Below are 17,749 nucleotides of genomic sequence, written 5' to 3' on the forward strand. Positions count from 1 at the left end.
GGTACCAAAAAAAAAAAATCGGATGAATTAAGGCTGCATTCCAGAGGGGAGACGGGAGCATGCGGGCTGGATCCCCTTACCTTGCTAACATGATGTTGGAGTTTGGGTTGCTGGTGGCTGGTCCCGTGGGACTCCACTTGATGGTGTAGATCTCTTTGCTGTGAGCCTGAAGATCATGGACACACGTGTCTTGCTTCATACTCCAGATCTGGAGAGGGTATGGCCAACGACATGAGCAACGCGTCCGCAACCTGGGGTGGGTCATCACCTCTCATCCTGGGGGTGCTCCTTTGGCTGCTGGCCCGCGGGATCCCAGCAGGGTGGGGGAGTTGACAAGGACTCAGACAGGTGAAGACCCTCAGCAGAGCACTTGGCTGATAAATGGGCATTCGCTGCCTTGGTGAGGGAGAAACTTACAGAGGAGGGGTCCCCACAAAAACAAACGGAGGAGCGGAATGCGAGACCCTGGGGAACATGGGGGCTGGTCCAGGATTGAACGGTCCATCCCGCGAGACGCTGGCCTCACCTTTAATGTCATGTCATCAGAGCAGGACGCTAGCAGCATTCCTGAAGGATCCCACTTGATGGCGTTGACCTCATTCTGCAAAGGGGGAAAGGATTTCAGGAAGAAATGGAAGCCTGTGTGTAGGAAGCAGTAAGGCGGCCCTCCACCAGAGGGCAGTGGTGCTCTGCCAGCCTTGCCCAGGCCTGGGGATTTACCCTGCAGGTCCCGTAGGTAAGAACCACACCCGTCAGCCTCCTCCCACGCGTATTTCCTTAACGAAAAAAATCTCTACTAGGAAGAAAGCCAAATGAAGAATTCACATATAACAAGGAGGGAAAATAAAACCAATAAAACCACAGCTAGTTCTGAAGCTGGACTTTGGATACCATTTTCCTGTGCGCTTTGAGTGTAAGTGCCGCTCCCTCTCATCTACATCCAAGATGGTCTCAGGCAGGCCCAGTGGTATGCACCAGCAATCCCAGGAGGCTGAGGAAGGCTGGCAGCAAGTAGGAGGACAGCCTTAGCAACTTAGTGAGACTCTTTCTCAAACCAAAAAAAAAAGGGGGGGGGGGCTACTGGGTAGAGCAGCCTGGGCTCAGAGTCCCCTGTACCTTACACACACACACACACACACACACACACACACACACACGATAGGTGGACAGGGAGGTCAAGACGGGACACAGGATTGCCCGGCTAGACAGCAATGCAACCCAAAGGCACAAATCCACACCCACAGGCCACACAGAAGTGTCAGGGAAACGGACCCACGCCGTCTTGGACAGGAAAACCCACGCAGGAGGAACAAAATCCTCCCCGGGGCAGTGTGGGCATCCGTCTCCGCTGCAGCTGTGGAGAGGAGCGAGCCCACGGGCAGATCTCTTAGGGCTGCTGAGCACCGACGTCCATCCCCAGCTGAACCCCCCCCCTTCAGTCCTCCAGGGAGAAATGGCTTCCTTCCCAGGAGTGGAACTTCCTCCCTCTGCCTCCCCAGTCACAATCCCTAGGAAGCGTCCAGAAGCAGCTCATTCACAGGTCTCGGGGAGGAGCAGGCTCCATCCGTCCCGTTCAGCCAGAGCTCGGCTTAGGAGGAGCAGCAGCAATCAAGACCCACTTCTAGAGCCAAGTGGGGGCAAAGGCAGGGCCGCTAGAAATCAGACCACGGGCAGCCCTGTAACAGCGGTGGACAGAACAGGGCCAGAGAACAGCTCCGACCAGAAAAACGCGGCACAGCCCCAGGGAGACCCGGGCAGGACTGCTGATGCCCAGGCTCGGGAAGCCCCTTCTGTGGGAGTCGCGGGGCCAGAAGCTGGGAGAGGTGGGTGCCCACCAGGGAAGTGAGCAAGGCTGGGGACGGTGGCACTCATGTCTCAAGTTACAGCAGCAGCATGATGGCTTTGACCTCCTCCTCTGCCCTCTGGGGATGCTCCAGCACTGAATGCCACTCTGGGCACGGGTGACAAAGACGGAGAAGCCTTGGCCTTGCCTCTGCACGTCCTGCAGGAGGTGGACACAGAAGCAAGCCAAGCCAGCCACCGAGGCCAGGAGCGAGGCTGTGCCCTGGGCACCACACCCAGCTAGCGCCATGACACTCCCAGTGGGGCCTGGGACTTCTGAGTGACGTCTTGGGAGATGGGAGGGGCTTGTGAGAGACAGAGGGTCACCGTGTGGTGCTCAGTCACAGGTTTCCCAGGAGGACCTGGGCACAGCTGCTTTGTGGACGTTCCTAGGCACCCCGAGGACAGACCCGGTAGAGCCCCCGAGGCCACGCTACATGATCTGACAAGTCAGCTGCTCATTATCAACAGCTGTTCTCTGATCTTTCCCACGATCTTTGGATGTCTTATGATTTCTCCATATCATGTATCATTAATGTGGCACCTGGGGAGCCCTAAGTCCAGGGGTGCAGGTGTGGGCCTCTTGATGCTGGTTCTGCTTGGGGTTTGCCAAACCTCGCGAGCATTGATGTTTTCCATCACAGCAAAACCCAGCGGCAGCAGCTTCAAGTTTCCTGTTGTCTTTTTTCTTTCCCCGATACACACAGATGTTCACAGGACTTGCGACTGCCCCACACATCAAGACTCAGTTCAGTTTTTCAAGGTTTTATCTATTCTTTGGCCAATTTCTGTGCGCTCCTTTCCGAGTCACTAACTTTACTTGTGCGATGTCCAATCTGCCATTCAACCCATCTACCAAGATTTCATTTCAAGACATTCATATTTCCTCAGTTCTCAACTTTGTTCATTCATTCACCTTTTTGCTTTACTGGGGACTCAACCCCTGAGCTACATTCCCAGCCCTTTTTAGATATTGAGACAGGATCTCGCTAAGTTGTTGAGGCTGGCCTCGAACTTGCAATCCTCCTCTTGCCTTAGCCTCCCAAGTTTCTGGGATGAGTCGTCTATCACTGTGCCTGGTTCTCATTTATTTTCTTAGTTTGTTCTAATTAGTTACACATGACAGTAGAATGCACGTTGACGCATGATGCACAAATGGAGTATAACTTCTCCTCCTCCTGGTTGTACCATGATGCGGAATCACTAGCCGCGCACTCATATGCTCACAGGATAACAACGTCTGATTCTATTATCCTTCCTACCCACACGCCCCTCCACTCTTCACTCCCCTTGGCCTAATCCAGAGAAACTATTCTTCGTACCCCTGCTCCCGCAAAAACCCGGTTCTCCATTCTCAGTGAACATTTTCTGTCTATTCATTTATCATGAGCATCTTTTTCTTTATGCCTTTACATACTCTCATATCGACTCAATGGCCTTCATTGCAAAATCTGACATGGGGTCACGTGAGTTTTCACCATTCCCTACCCACAACCGGGTGGGTTGCAGTGACCACAGCTCCGGCGCAAAGGGTTCTGGACCCACTGGTCTGCCGTGACATCGCCTCCTTCTAGGTGTGAGGCAAACGCTCCCACATTGCATCCTGGTGAGCTGGGCTGACCACGGGAACCCCCACTTACTGTGTGCCCTTGGAAGGTTTTGACTGGGCGGTCACAGCCGAGCCTGCACACATGGATGCACATGTCCGTGCTACAGGAGGCAAAGGTAGTGTTGTTCTGCCAGTCCACGTCCAGAGCGGGGGCTGCGGGAGGGAAGAGACGGATGCAGGTGTTAACTGCGCACGTGGCTAGGGCAGGTCGGAAGAGCCGAAAGCACAGCAGCAACTTCACAAAACCATTCCCAGTGTGAACACTATCTTTCCCGCAAGGACCTTAAAGTCGTTTCGCAATTTGCAGGGACAAGGTTCACTCTGGAAGAGTCCTAAGGCCCTGGCTGTGCCCGGGGCAGGCAGTGTCCCAGGCATGAGTGGAAGGGTACTCGCTATGGAAACGGCATCTCCTGTGCCTCCAACTTGCTGGGTTCCAGCAGGGTGACTGTGTGGGGCTACACTGATTTGTGTTCACACAGGGAGGAGATAAAGGACAGGAGAACGCCTTCCATCCTGTCCTTTGTTCAAAATGCTTCAGTTAGAAAAATGTGCAATCCACTGACCACGCCACTGATTGGTCATTTTTTTTGGGGGGGGGGGGGGGGGGGGGGGCAGGAGGGTACTGGGGATTGAACTCCAAGGCACTTTACTACTGAGCCACATCCTCAGCCCTTCTTAGCAAGACTGTCGCAGAATAAAAACTAAGTGGCTTAGGGGCTCATCACATTGCTGAGGCTGGCTGTGAGCTTGGGATCCTCCTGCCTCAGCCTCCCAAGTCACTGGGACTACAGGAGTGGACCACTGCACCTGCTTTGATTGGTGTTTAACTGGAGCCAACAGCGATCCCTTCGGACATGGATCAGGACTTGTGAAGGACACCCTTCTTCCCTCCTGGGTCCCTCTCACATGAAGATAGCTCCAATAGCAGCTCTGCTCTGCTCAGGGCTTTGAGGATGGCGACCGTCTTCATGGTACTTCCCCCTCGCCTCACCCGAGAGGCACAGGAGGACCAGGCAGGAACCAGGCTGCTGACATCACAGCCGGCAGGGTCTGAACCCATGTTCTGTCCCTGACTGCAACCGCCCAGGTCTCAGATGCAACTGTGCACATTAGTGTAGGGCCTCAGGTGAGCATGAACGAGGGGAGGCATCGAGTGACTGGCCAAGCTGGCGAGAGATGTGGATGGTATAGCATGGCAGTCACACCATCCTGTTTCCAGGGAAGTGTGGCTTCGACTCTTCCCTCAAGTCCTTGGAGAGGGGTCTGGGCATGGCTCTCTCCCCACCTCCCCTTGGGTACCCATGGCTCAAGTGGTCACTCCTCACTCCAGGTGGCTGCCGGCCTCCTATGTTCCTGCCTCCAGTGGAGGTACCAGCCCACCGGGGCATCTCCTAGAGTCCTTCACACACCACGAGAACAGGGATGGAGAAGTGGGGGCAAGATGGCCACAGGAGGAACAGCAAAGGACAAGGGTAGCTCCTCATGGGATCTTCTCTACTACTGAGGGGCCTTAGCAAGCGGGGTGTGGTGGTGCAAGCCTGTCATCCCAGCAGCTCGGGAGGCTGAGGCAGGAGGATCACGAGTCCAAAGGCAGCCTCAGTAACTTACCAAGGCTCTCAGCAATTAAGCGAGACCCTCTCTCTAAATACAAAAAGGGCTGGGGATGTGCCTCTATTCAGTCCCTGCCACCAAAAGAAAAAAAAAAAAAAGTCTTTGCCTTGACACTTTTTCCATTTCTCCTTTTTTTGGGTACACGGTGCTGGGGATGGAACCCAGGGACCTGCACAGGCTAGGCCATCACCTGCCACTCAGCCACATTCCCAGCCCTTTACATCACTTCCCTTTTTATTGTGAGACAGGGTCTTGCTAAGGGGCTGGGACTCCAGGCGTGGCCCACGGCACCTGGCTTTATTTTTTATTTTATTATAGCAGAGTTCTAGAGCTTCACTATATTGTATTTCCAGTGGAAACTATTTTTGGTGGAAAGAAAGGAAGGAATGAAGGAAGGTTTTTTTGTTTTTTGTGTTTTTTTTTAAAGGATTTCTGATTAGGTCAGCTTCATTTAGGGACCAACGTGTGGCTTTAGTGACACTTTGAAAGCTCGCTTACAGAATAGAAGCAATTGTAAGAAGAGATGAGCTTATTCCCGAGACAGATGCCGAAGGCGGCATCAGCAGACAGTCTCTACCGAGAACTTAGCCTGCTGGAGGCCGCCGAATAATGGCCACTTGGGTCACTATCTTCTTACTTCAAGCCAGGCAGTCCTGTCCTCCACCCCTGTGGGGGACCGCTCACCGCTAGGGGGAAGAAAGCCCACCTCCACTGGAGTGGTGTTGGCACAGAGGTGGGCAGGCAAGGACGTGGCAGGTGTGCTTGGTGGTCAGGAGGGCCAACCATGGAGCCACCAGGGGCCCCAGGATCCCCCCGCAGAGGGCGTGGGGCAGGGGCACTCTGCAAGGGCACCTAGAGCAGGCCCCGCCCACCTGCTTCCCTGAACACTTGGAAGTTACGTGCTACAAAGTAGAGGCCCCACCTGAAGCCGGGCATGTGAAGGAAACAAGAGGGGAGAGTCTGCTGGAAGCTGGGGGGCAGCAGTCACCAGCGGATCAAGGCGGAACCTCATCCTACGTGCATTGCTTGGGAGGAGAGTCCAGCCGCCTCTGGTGTGGACAGGCACGTTCCTGCTGTTGTTTACAACATCACGAATTCCTGGGGCAGCCTCTGCATCCCCCCCAGCAACAGGAACCAGCAAACCTACCTGAGTGGAAGGGGAACTGCTGCTTGGCTTCTCCTGTGTGGGCGTCCCAGATGATGGTTGTCTGTGCTCCGCAAACAAAGAAAAGAGTTAGTGACCCGTCTCCTTCCAACGCTTTCTCTAGGAAAAGGGATTGGGCGAGAAAGGATAGCCGGCTACGTTCCCTCTAAATCAGCAGTGTCCGATGGAGAAGGCAAGTCATAAGGTTCCAGTAACATTACAAAAAGAAATTAGTGAAATTTTAATAACACCATCCCTGTCACGCAATGTAGCCGAAATGTTTTAATATGTGATCAGGAAAAAAACCAAAACACTAGTGAGATACCTGGCATTGTGTTTTCCCATCCTAAGTCTGATACGATGGGTGTTTTACACTTGGCCACACGGAAGCAGCTCACCAGCTACAGGTGCTGTCTGGTGGTCACAGACTGCGGACCCACACTTGAGAAATCTACAACTGGTAAGGGATTCCCTTTCATCCCAAAGCTTAAAAAAAAACCACTAAAAAAGGCAGCAGCAAATCTTATCTAAATAATTGAGGTTCCAAGTGCTTCAAATAAGCGATGCTAAACCTGTACTAGATACAGCAGAATCCCTGGACTACTCTGGGGCTGGCACCAGGAAGGGGGAAAGGCGACCTTTATGTCAGGAGACCAAGGAAACCATGAATCCCACTAACTCATTAATGCCGGGAAGAAAGACATCTAGGGAGTGAGCCACGGGCAGGTCAGCCAGTCCCACTGGGGTTACGTTTTCATCAGCAGCAATTTTCAACTTAATTTTGAAACTTTATTTAAAGACTTAGCTTTAAGAAGTCGTTGTATCTTGTGTGCATTGTAAAGGGAAATCTCAGAACACTAAGTTTCTTTTTATTTTAATTGGTACCAGGGATTGAACCCAGAGATCTGAGCCACAATCCCCAGCCCTTTTTTTGTATTTTATGTAGAGACCGTGAGACCCTAAGTTGCTGAGGCTGGCTTTAAACTCACGATCCTCCTGAGCCCCTGGGATTATAGGTGTGTGCCAGCGTGCCCGGTAAAGGTAGCTTCTTTACAACTTGGTACTCCTTGGTTTGGGGTCAGCTTGACCAACTTCTGTGTGTGTGTGTACCTTTTTTTGTAGCGAGCAGTGAACCCAGGGGCACTTAACCACTGCACCATACACCCCCCCCCTTTTTTTTTTTTTTTTAAATTTTGAGGCAGGCTCATCTTGCCGGGTTGCTGAGGCTGGCTTCAAACTTAAAATCCTCCTGCCTTGGCATTACCAAGCCACTGGGATTATGAGAGTGTCCCACTGTGTTAATATTTGTGTATTTGTGTGTGTGTGTGTGTGTGTGTTGTGGTATAATTCCCCTTGATTTATTCATGTACAATCAAACCTGGCACTGCACCGAATATATAAACTCCTTCATCATTCTAGGATACAGTTTCACATAAGATATTAGTAATTGGATTGTTAATACTTATGTTTAATATATATTGGACAAAAGAAAACATCACCTACACAGGGATTTTTAATAAGAAAACCTTAAATTATATTTCAGAAATTTTGAAAAATCTAACTACTTTCTGTTAAGCACAAACTGAAGATTATTAATACCAGTAATACCACCCCCCTCAGTGGGTTTTATTGTCAAAAGCACTGATATCCTTACTCCTGCCATGGTTAACTAGGTCATCCTGACAGATTACGGACCCAAAGACTAAAATAATTCCAACTATGCATTTCCAGTGACTGTGTAGTTCATCACGAATATCCTGCTCTGTACAAGGGGGAGGACAGCACTAGTGTCTGCCTCCTATCTCGGGAGCCCTGGGTGGGCTAACACATGTAGTGTAACATGTCAGATAAATGGTTGTCATTTCCGTGAATTACTTTAATAATCCGGCCAGCGATTCCCAATGGAACCAAGCGTCTGTGTGCAAACCACTTGACCACTTCTAAGACGTGGTTGTGTACCAATAAAACTATTTATGGAACAGCCACAGGGCCTGATTGGGGTGTTGACTGCAGTTTGCCCGGCCCAGATACCATGTCTCTAAGAATGTGGTCATGTGTGGAGGTCGACTATTATATTGGCTACAGGTTCCTATGACGGCTTTGCAAGAATATGGATGGAAGATGGTGAGTCCTGCGTCTGGTATTTTATATGCAGTTTTAGAACTGGAATGAACACAAAGTAACATAGTAAAGCTTCCAAATTATCCTGCAGTCATTACAGAAATCCAAGCCTGTGGGAGACCAAATGGCTTACAGGATTCAGGAAAGGCCTCTACCCGTGTGTAAAACACCAGTGGATAGATTCCCCACCCACCCAACGCCTGTTTTTGGTATTTCTTTTCCAAAGCCCTGACTTACACAATTCCTGCTGGCTCTTAGATGCGACATCACTACCCACTCAAGGTTCTCGGAAGGCCATGACACCAGCCAGCCCTGTCACCTGACCATGGAGGACAATGGGCCCCAGGGAGGAGGAGATGGCCAGGTGCATCAGACTTTGGCAGCCAGGAAGCCTGTGTCTCTTATGCTCTTTCCCCCAGAGATGGCTCCTACAGGCACCTGGATCTAATGCCATCACCTCCCCGTCACAGTGCTGCCTCAGGGACACAGTACTGAATTCCAAACTGGCTCCAGGAGCCATGGGGAGTCCCCCACACGCTCCTGCTGGGTCTCGGGTTACCCTGTCGATCCCTGGACGGCCCAGAGGGGAAAACCTCTTACCCAAAGGCCCCGGAAGCAGATATGTTAGAAATTAACAGATCAAACCCACAGAAACAATCGGCACCTGTAAGTCCTTCAATAAGCCCAAGAACTCAAAAGCCACAAGATTAAAAGTAAGTGCGCATCTTTGCTGGGTGCGGTGGTACATGCCGATAATCCCAGTGGCTCAGGAGGCTGAGGCAGGAGGATCTCAAGTTCAAACCAGCCTCAGCAAAAGTGAGGTGCTGAGCAACTCAGTGGGACCCTGTCTCTAAACACAAAATAGGGCTGAAGATGGGGCTCGGTGGTCAAGTACTCAAGTTCAACTCCTGGTACCAAAAAAAGCAAGTCTATTTCCACGTGGAAGGGATGAAGGGCTTGGGGTTGGTACTCACTTTGTCCACACCAGCACTCAGAATATAGTTCCCCTTTTTGTTCCACTTCAAGGCAAAGATGGGGCCTTTGTGCTGCCCTAAGGTGCTGGCCAGGTTACCTGTGGGGTAGGAAAGACGAACACGATGACATAAAGTCTCCGTGGTCACACCGGGAAGCACCTTCCACTGGCCCTGGCGCGAGGGACGCGGGACTCACCATCTTCCGTCCATATTCTTGCAAAGCCGTCATAGGAACCTGTAGCCAATAGTGTCCCATCGCTCTGGGGGCAGAAAGACAGATCCACAAGAACACTTGGCATCTCCCCAGGGGACGTCCCCAGGCCCCTAGGCCTGCCTTCCCACCACAGGGCTCCTGAGCAGTGCCACCTGTGAACACACGCTCGACGGGAGAGGAGGCTCCTGGCCCACCCAGCTCGCTGCTGGCCCAACGCAGCCTCTTCACCAGCTCTGGGAAGGGAGGACCCTAGGCCAGCACCCAGGGGACCCCCAAGAGACTGCCCGCCTGTGTGCACAGGCTGCCCTGCGGCTGGCGAGTGACGCTTACGTTCCAGTCCAGCGAGGTCACATCCTTGTTGCTTGGGACGTCGTGTCCCCCTTCCCGAATACAGTGCCTCAGCACCAACTGTGTGGAGCCCCCGTTGCTGTTCTCATTAAGGTTCCATATCCTGGCGGTCGAGTCTCCGGATCTGCAGGAAAAAACGACAATGAAAACACAGGAGTGTTGGGCCTGTGGCTGGCTGGACGGGAGGGAGGCTCACGGGCCTGAGGTTGGATGGGAGGGAGGCTCACAGGCCTGTGGCTGGCTGGACAGGAGGGAGGCTCACGGGCCTGTGGCTGGCTGGACGGGGAGGGAGGCTCACAGGCCCGAGGTTGGACGGGAGGGAGGCTCACGGGCCTGAGGCTGGCTGGATGGGGAGGGAGGCTCACAGGCCTGAGGTTGGACGGGAGGGAGGCTCACAGGCCTGAGGTTGGACGGGAGGGAGGCTCACGGGCCTGTGGCTGGACGGGAGGGAGGGAGGCTCACGGGCCTGTGGCTGGCTGGACGGGAGGGAGGCTCACGGGCCTGTGGCTGGCTGGACGGGAGGGAGGCTCACGGGCCTGAGGCTGGCTGGACGGGAGGGAGGCTCACGGGCCTGAGGCTGGCTGGATGGGGAGGGAGGCTCACGGGCCTGAGGCTGGCTGGATGGGGAGGGAGGCTCACGGGCCTGAGGCTGGACGGACAGGAGGGAGGCTCACGGGCCTGAGGCTGGACGGACGGGAGGGAGGCTCACGGGCCTGTGGCTGGCTGGACGGGAGGGAGGCTCACGGACCTGAGGTTGGACGGGAGGGAGGCTCACGGGCCTGTGGCTGGCTGGACAGGAGGGAGGCTCACGGGCCTGTGGCTGGCTGGACGGGGAGGGAGGCTCACAGGCCTGAGGTTGGACGGGAGGGAGGCTCACGGGCCTGAGGCTGGCTGGATGGGGAGGGAGGCTCACAGGCCTGAGGTTGGACGGGAGGGAGGCTCACAGGCCTGAGGCTGGCTGGATGGGGAGGGAGGCTCACAGGCCTGAGGTTGGACGGGAGGGAGGCTCACAGGCCTGAGGTTGGATGGGAGGGAGGCTCATGGGCCTGTGGCTGGCTGGGAGGGAGGGAGGCTCACGGGCCTGTGGCTGGCTGGACTGGAGGGAGGCTCACGGGCCTGAGGCTGGCTGGATGGGGAGGGAGGCTCACGGGCCTGAGGCTGGACGGGGAGGGAGGCTCACGGGCCTGTGGCTGGCTGGGAGGGAGGGAGGCTCACGGGCCTGAGGCTGGCTGGACGGGAGGGAGGCTCACGGGCCTGAGGCTGGCTGGATGGGGAGGGAGGCTCACGGGCCTGAGGCTGGACGGGGAGGGAGGCTCACGGGCCTGAGGCTGGACGGGGAGGGAGGCTCACGGGCCTGTGGCTGGCTGGACGGGAGGGAGGCTCACGGGCCTGTGGCTGGCTGGATGGGGAGGGAGGGAGGCTCACGGGCCTGAGGTTGGACGGACAGGAGGGAGGCTCACGGGCCTGTGGCTGGACGGGGAGGGAGGCTCACAGGCCTGTGGCTGGACGGGGAGGGAGGCTCACAGGCCTGTGGCTGGACGGGGAGGGAGGCTCACGGGTCTGTGGCTGGCTGGACGGGGAGGGAGGCTCAGGGGCCTGTGGCTGGCTGGACGGGAGGGAGGCTCACGGGACCCACTCTCTGGCCGGGTCAGCCACACATGGCAGGTGGTCTTCTGCGTGCAGTTCTTCATAGCCCTCTCAGCTTCCCTCCTCACCATCTTTGCATGGACTGGTTTTAGATGTCTTTGTAGGGCTTCCCACCCCACAGGTAAAAAGGGTCTGGGGTGATGGCTATTCCACAGAGCAAGACCCACACAGAGGCGGGGCCCAGAGAGGCCCACAGCAGGAAGATGTTACAACCCTAAGGCAGGACCGTGGAGATGAGCAGTGACCTGGGACCTCTGTGCCGGAGCACCCCCATCCTGAAAGCCTTACCCAGAAGCTAGGAGGTCGCTGACAGGATTCCAGGCGCAAATGAACACCTCGGACTCATGGCCCCTAAGGACTGTGGCTTTGTTGGGTGGAATTTCAACATCCCCATCTATTTCCATTGGTTTCGAATGGTTATCTGCCAAGAAGCACATAAAGACACGTGGCTTAGCAAGATACAGAAGAGGTGTGTTCTCAGATACTTTTGTCTCAGAAACACTTTGCTTTTACATATTAAGGCAGTACCAATCTGAGGATCATCACTAATTTGTGGCTTTTACACGATTTAAAAAGTATTTCACGTTTCTTTCTAGTTTGATGGTGCTGTGGTTCACGTGCTAGAAGTTTAGTGCCCAGGCGGGGAGATGAGCAATGGAGAAACCTTTAAGAGAGCACCTCTGTCTGGCCATGCGATCTCTTCCTCTAACATGTGCACCCCACCATACCATCCACCGTGATGTGTCGGCACCATGTTGTTTGGACAGTTAGCTTCTAATACTGTGAGCTAAATACATGTCTTTTCTTCAATAAAGCATTCAGCCTCAGGTATTTTGTTATAACAACAGAAAACATTCTTCAAATTTGAACAAAGGATAAAGACAGCTATTTATAACTGAAGCCCGCCAACCATGGCCTATGGGCCAAATCTAACCCACTGCCACCAATTTTTATAAACAAAGTGCGACTGGAACAGTCACAATTCTGTTTGTGCACCGCCTGTGGCTACCCTTTCAAGCTGAATTACTTCCCCTAAGAATTTACATGTTTAAGCCCTAACCTACAATACTTTATGAGGAGATTATATTTATACATAGGGACTTCAAAAAGATGGTTACAAGACAGCAACAGAGTAGTGTGAGCATCAACCAACCAGCAATAGTCAACAGCTGGCTGTACAATGGGGTCAAGAACGGAGCACCTTTTTGTGAAGGTATTTGGAAAACCCCAGAAATAAGAGGATTCCTTTCCTCTTCAGTGTTAGGTTAACCTAAGAGTGTACTGCTTCTATTTCAACATGTAAAAGTAAGAGAATGCCCGGCCGTCCTGCGCAGACCGAGACCCCTCATACAAAGTTCTCACGTCCTGCTGGAGGAACACCAGGGCGGTTAGGCACCGACACTTCTTTTATGCTTCAGCAGACGAGGAAAACGTTTTCCACCTTTGGAGAGCATTTTCCCACTCCCCACTCCTGATGGCAACAGGAGCGCTGGCACCCTCGGTAGCCATGCAGGGCGCGGGCAACGTGAAGCTCCCGGGAGGTGCGGAAGCCCGGCTTTGCACTTGGGAAAGTCCCCACCTCAACAGCCTGGTCTGGGGATTGTGTGTGAGGTGCGGGGCCTGAGAAGTGGACCGAGGTGGTGATACTGTGGAATTCCAATCTGCACAATGACCCAGACCCAGAGCGGCCAGCCAGGGTGACTGTGTGCAGACCTGGCCTATACAGAGCACAGAGTGCCTGCTCCTGGGCCCACGGTGGGCAGCCAGCCTCCAGAGGTGCAGGCCAGGGTGGCGGACCAACCAGCAAGGAGCACACCTTGGGGCAGGTGGTCAGCAGAGCGTCTTCTAGCTAGACACTGTCTCAACACACCAGGCTCTCACCCTGGGTCCCTGGACAGGGGCCTCCCTCCTCTCTGGCCTAGTTTTAAATAACTTCAACGTAGGAGTTAGTCATCTTGATGGTGAAAATAAACCAGGCTAATGCTGCTGCTAGAAGTCCCCGAAAGGCCCATTTTTGCTGAAGGCTTGTGGTACTATCGGGAGGTGGAGGAGTCTTTCAGAGGATGGGACTTGTGGTACCAAAGTTAGGTCACTGGAGATGTCACCCTGAAAGAAATGGCGGGCCTCCCCTCTGTCCATGTCCCTCTGCCTCCTGGCTGGTGATATAAGTGGTTTGCTTTGCCACATGCTCCTCCCCTGGCCAGAGGCCTAAAGCAACGGAGTTGCCTGATCTTGAACTGGAATCACCAGCACTGTGAGCCAAAATAAACCCTTCCACTTTATGAGCTGCTCACCACAGGTATTTCATTATAGTAACAGAGCCCTGCCAGAGAACCATATCAGAAAGTGGCTGTTTCTCTCTCAAATTGCAGGACAGAGAATATTGTGGGTCAGAGTTAAGTCTAACTTCAGATCTGCCCGCAGTGTCCACTGCAGTGGTAGAGTGGAGAGGCTGCCTTACTGCGAGACAAGAGCTGGCTGTGGATGCCAGGGTGGGCATGGGACTCGGGGGACAGAAAGACATATCCATGCCTTCCAGGCTTGGGAATAACATGGATACCACTTTATAGTTTCTAAAGATTTAAAAGAAATGGGTGCAGTTTAAACACTTGCAAAATTTCTTCCTTGGGAAACAATGATTTCTCAAAGTTTACTAATTATAAATGCTTTTTGGTGACATAAGATGACAAAAACAACTACATCTATTGTGTCTGCTTCTGAAAACTTGAGGGTCCTACCCCACTTCAGTGAACAGTGACTCTTCTGTACAAGCCAGATATTTTGTCTTTCGTCTCTATTCCACAATTTTGGGCCTTATGAATAGTGATCCTGTAGGATGCGACTGGGGGTCTTTATCTTGTGTTGGGTGATGGCCTTTGTGCCACCTGACTGTAACCTGTGGATGGTAAATAGCCACAGAGCATGGCCATGGGTTGAGGCCTCAGAGGCCATTAGGCAGCTCTCTGCAAGAGGGGAAGCCGCGGCAATGGGACTATGGGGTCAGATGCCAGTGTCACATTTTCCTTCACCCTCCAGCTGCATGAAGGAAACCATTTTCTAACTAAGGAAGCACACACGCACTACATACATACACATGCACACACTCAGCCACACCACATATACACACAAACATGCACATGCATGTGAACTCGGACCCCCCAAGCAGAACCTCTGGAGTTCATAAGGATCTCTGGTTTATCTGCTCAACATTCCTGAGCAAATGCCTAACAGGGACTAACCTCCAGGGGCAGACCAAATAAGATGGCTCCCCATGCCTGGGCGGGGTGCCCGAGAAGTCACGGTGAGCTCAACTCTTATCCCACCGTTTGGCCTAAAGCCTGCACAGTGCGAGGCTGGAGGCTGGACCAAAGGCCTCTGGGAACAGCACCTTTGCTCTTGTTGGACAGGACTCATACTGGACGTGGCCTGGATGGGCTTGGGTTCTCAGAAGAGCAAGATCCCCTACAACCAAGGATCCTGCAGCCAAGATGAATTTGGATGGGAAAGGCGGCCGGCCGTTTGCAAAGCCCTGCGAGGCGGTCCTGGTGCAGGAGCGCCATGTGCCGGGAGCCCCGACGCCCCACACTTACTTATTGCGTGCGCGCCGTTCTCCTCCCCGTTCACCGTGGCCTCTCCATTCTTTGGTGGGTTTTGCTGGGAAACGGGGGCTGGGGTGGCTGCGGTGGTGGTGGCGGTGGCCGTGGCCGTGGCGGCGGCTGCAGCGGCGGCGTTGGCCTGCTGCTGCTGCGCGAGCTTCTCCCTGAACGCCTGCTGCCGCGTCTGCACCACGTCGGGCATCACGGCGTCGATCAGGGACAGGGACTCTATGGGGCGGCCGTCGAACACCGTGCCATCCTGCGGAAGCAAGCTGGTCAGCTCCCGCGCAGGGGGACGCCCCGTCCGGGGTGCAGTGGGCACCCACGGGGGCAGGCTGCAGGGACTCCGTGCAGGGGCGGCCGGTCCTGGAGACCCAGCTGCAGTGCTCATCCTGAGTGGCAGCTCTGACATCCGGTAAGCAGCGAGCCACATCTGGGCATTAAGGACACCTGCCCTGAACCACTTCATCCCGTGACAGTCTGCATCCTGGGGGACATTTCTCCACGTCTGGAGCCACCGGGTGAAGGGAGGTGGCGGGGTGGAGAGGTGCTGCACTGCCCTCGGGTGGGTGGAGGCCAGGAATGCAGCCCCACGTCCTCTAGCACACAGGGGGTTTTCCCAAGAGACCCCTGCCCCCAGCGCAGAATCTTGAGGCTGGGAATCCACCCCCGTGCTAAGGGCTGCTGGAAAGTGTGTGAATAACCAGCCACTTACGTGGGAGGGGGAACTCTTTGGTAGCATTAAGCACAATTTAGAAATGACTAGCCATTCAGCATTTGATTACCGGTGCGTTTGTCCACTTGATTTAATAAAATAAGCACTTGGGGCTATTTGGGATGACTTCCTGGGTTCAAAGGACGGCCACGATGAAGCCATGATGTAACCCACAACAAAAATTGCTTGGTTCTGAGTCACATTTTTATCGATCGCTGTTTGATTCTCTGGTTTGTATCAACCGTGAAAAATTTCTAAACACACTTCAAAATACGGGAGGAAGTTCGTTCAGATATTTGAGTTGCATGAAATGCAACAAGCCTCCACGCTGTGTGTGCTGAGTGCTGAACTTGAATTACCTCCGAAATGAGGAGGAATTGAGGCACTTCAGCCCACCCGATTTCTGATGACGATGCACTGTTTGAAATCACAGAAACTATAGGAAACGATATACACCGCCTCCCCAGCCCCCTGCCCACTGGACTGTAGCCGTGGAAGCACTGGCCGAGGCTGAGCAGTCCTGATGCTCCCAGGTGACCTTCCTCCTTCATGCAGTCCCACCCCAAACAGCTGGCCAAGGTGCCAGACGATATCTGCCCGCGGTAATGAAAACACCTCCTCACCTACATTCTAGAGCACACGGTCGCATTTTCTTAAATGACTGGAAACTTCTGCCAAGTGAGATCTTTCATCGACCTCTAGACACCCTGGCGTTTGGGTGGCTGAAGCATCATGGAGGGATTTTGGCCTTGAGAGCCACAGGAAACGGGCAGGCAGAGGAAAATCAGATCACTACACCCACCCCCCAATCTGAGAGCTTGTGGGGGACCAGGGGTCATGTGCTCATCTCCCCACGATTGCTGGTTCTACAGACACAGACCAGGCGGGGCCTGAAAGAGTCAGGCAGACCACTCGCACAGAGGGACAGTGAAGGCTGCAGAAGCCCAGGGAAGCCCGGACTCCGTCCTGCACCCTGCTCATGCGCATCTAGACGCAGGGCTCTGCGGGCTAGCGGTGGGGCAGGCCCCGGGGTGTGCCTACCTCGTTGATGCTGATCTCGGCCTCCACATACTGCAGTCCCTTCTGCAGGATGGAGATGAGGGCAGCCGGCGGCACTAGTGTCCCGTTGATGTTGGACTGGCTGATGTGGCTCTCGATCCCAAACGTGAAGGCCGAGTGGGAGAAACCTGCCGGAGGAGGAAGCCAAGCGGATGGAGGTGAGAGAACATGAGGCCAAGGTCACCCCGTGTGGGTGCGAGGTGGGAAATGCCCACAACAGAACAGCCTTCCCAGCCCACAGATGTGCCTTGACTAACGTGGGGTGACGCCTCGATAAACCCGCGGGAAGCTGGAAATGCAGAGCAGCCCAGACCCGCCGGCACCACAGCTTCGCCCGGCCAACCGTAGGGGCGTTCAGAACCTTCATCACCTGGCATCTGGGCAGAAACCATTAAGACAAAGCCTGCTCTACAACCAAGCGCTGAAGCCTCCCCCGGACCTGCACAGATGGTGCTGCAGTTTAGGCTGGGTGTCTTCCAAGGCCCCTGTGTTGAAGGCTTCATCCCAGCCCAGAGTGCTAACAGGTGGTAGTGGAACCTTTAATAGGTAAGGCCTACTGGGAGGAAGTTGGCTTGCTGGGGGTGAGGCCTCGGAGGGGATATTGGGACCCCAGCCCTCTCCTGTCCGTCTCCTGGCTGCGGTGAGGTGAGTGGTTCCTTCCTCCTTATGCTCCCACCATAGGTCCAGAGGCAACAGGGCCAAGCAACCATGGACCAGAAGTCTGAAACCGTGAGTCAAAGCAAACCTTTCCTCCATATAAGCCAATTTATCTCAGGCATTTTGTCACAGTAATGGGAAGCTCACACTGATGGGCATCTTGTACATTATGGGATCTAAAGACACAAAACACAGTATCCAAAAAGTGCTGA

General features: G+C 54.1%; 1 protein-coding gene across 11 annotated transcripts in view; it reads right to left on the bottom strand.

The window, feature by feature from the left end:
* Tbl1x (transducin beta like 1 X-linked) overlaps positions 1-17,749 on the bottom strand; it is a 184,343-nt gene that overhangs the window by 10,545 nt on the left and 156,049 nt on the right. For all 11 annotated transcript variants that reach the window (XM_058585529.1, XM_058585533.1, XM_046464228.2 and 8 more), the window contains 10 exons: positions 16,863-17,008; positions 15,101-15,365; positions 11,799-11,931; positions 9,846-9,987; positions 9,498-9,561; positions 9,302-9,399; positions 6,210-6,270; positions 3,483-3,604; positions 527-601; positions 81-208 (listed from right to left, as the gene is read on the bottom strand). In XM_058585529.1, coding sequence (XP_058441512.1) covers positions 81-208; positions 527-601; positions 3,483-3,604; positions 6,210-6,270; positions 9,302-9,399; positions 9,498-9,561; positions 9,846-9,987; positions 11,799-11,931; positions 15,101-15,365; positions 16,863-17,008 — 1,234 coding nt within the window. The remainder of the gene's footprint in view (positions 1-80; positions 209-526; positions 602-3,482; positions 3,605-6,209; positions 6,271-9,301; positions 9,400-9,497; positions 9,562-9,845; positions 9,988-11,798; positions 11,932-15,100; positions 15,366-16,862; positions 17,009-17,749) is intronic.

Source organism: Marmota monax, unplaced genomic scaffold (assembly GCF_021218885.2).
Source record: "Marmota monax isolate L192 unplaced genomic scaffold, Marmota_monax_Labrador192_F-V1.1 WCK01_AAM20220418_F8-fsc00260, whole genome shotgun sequence".
NCBI classification, from domain to species: Eukaryota; Metazoa; Chordata; class Mammalia; order Rodentia; family Sciuridae; genus Marmota; species Marmota monax.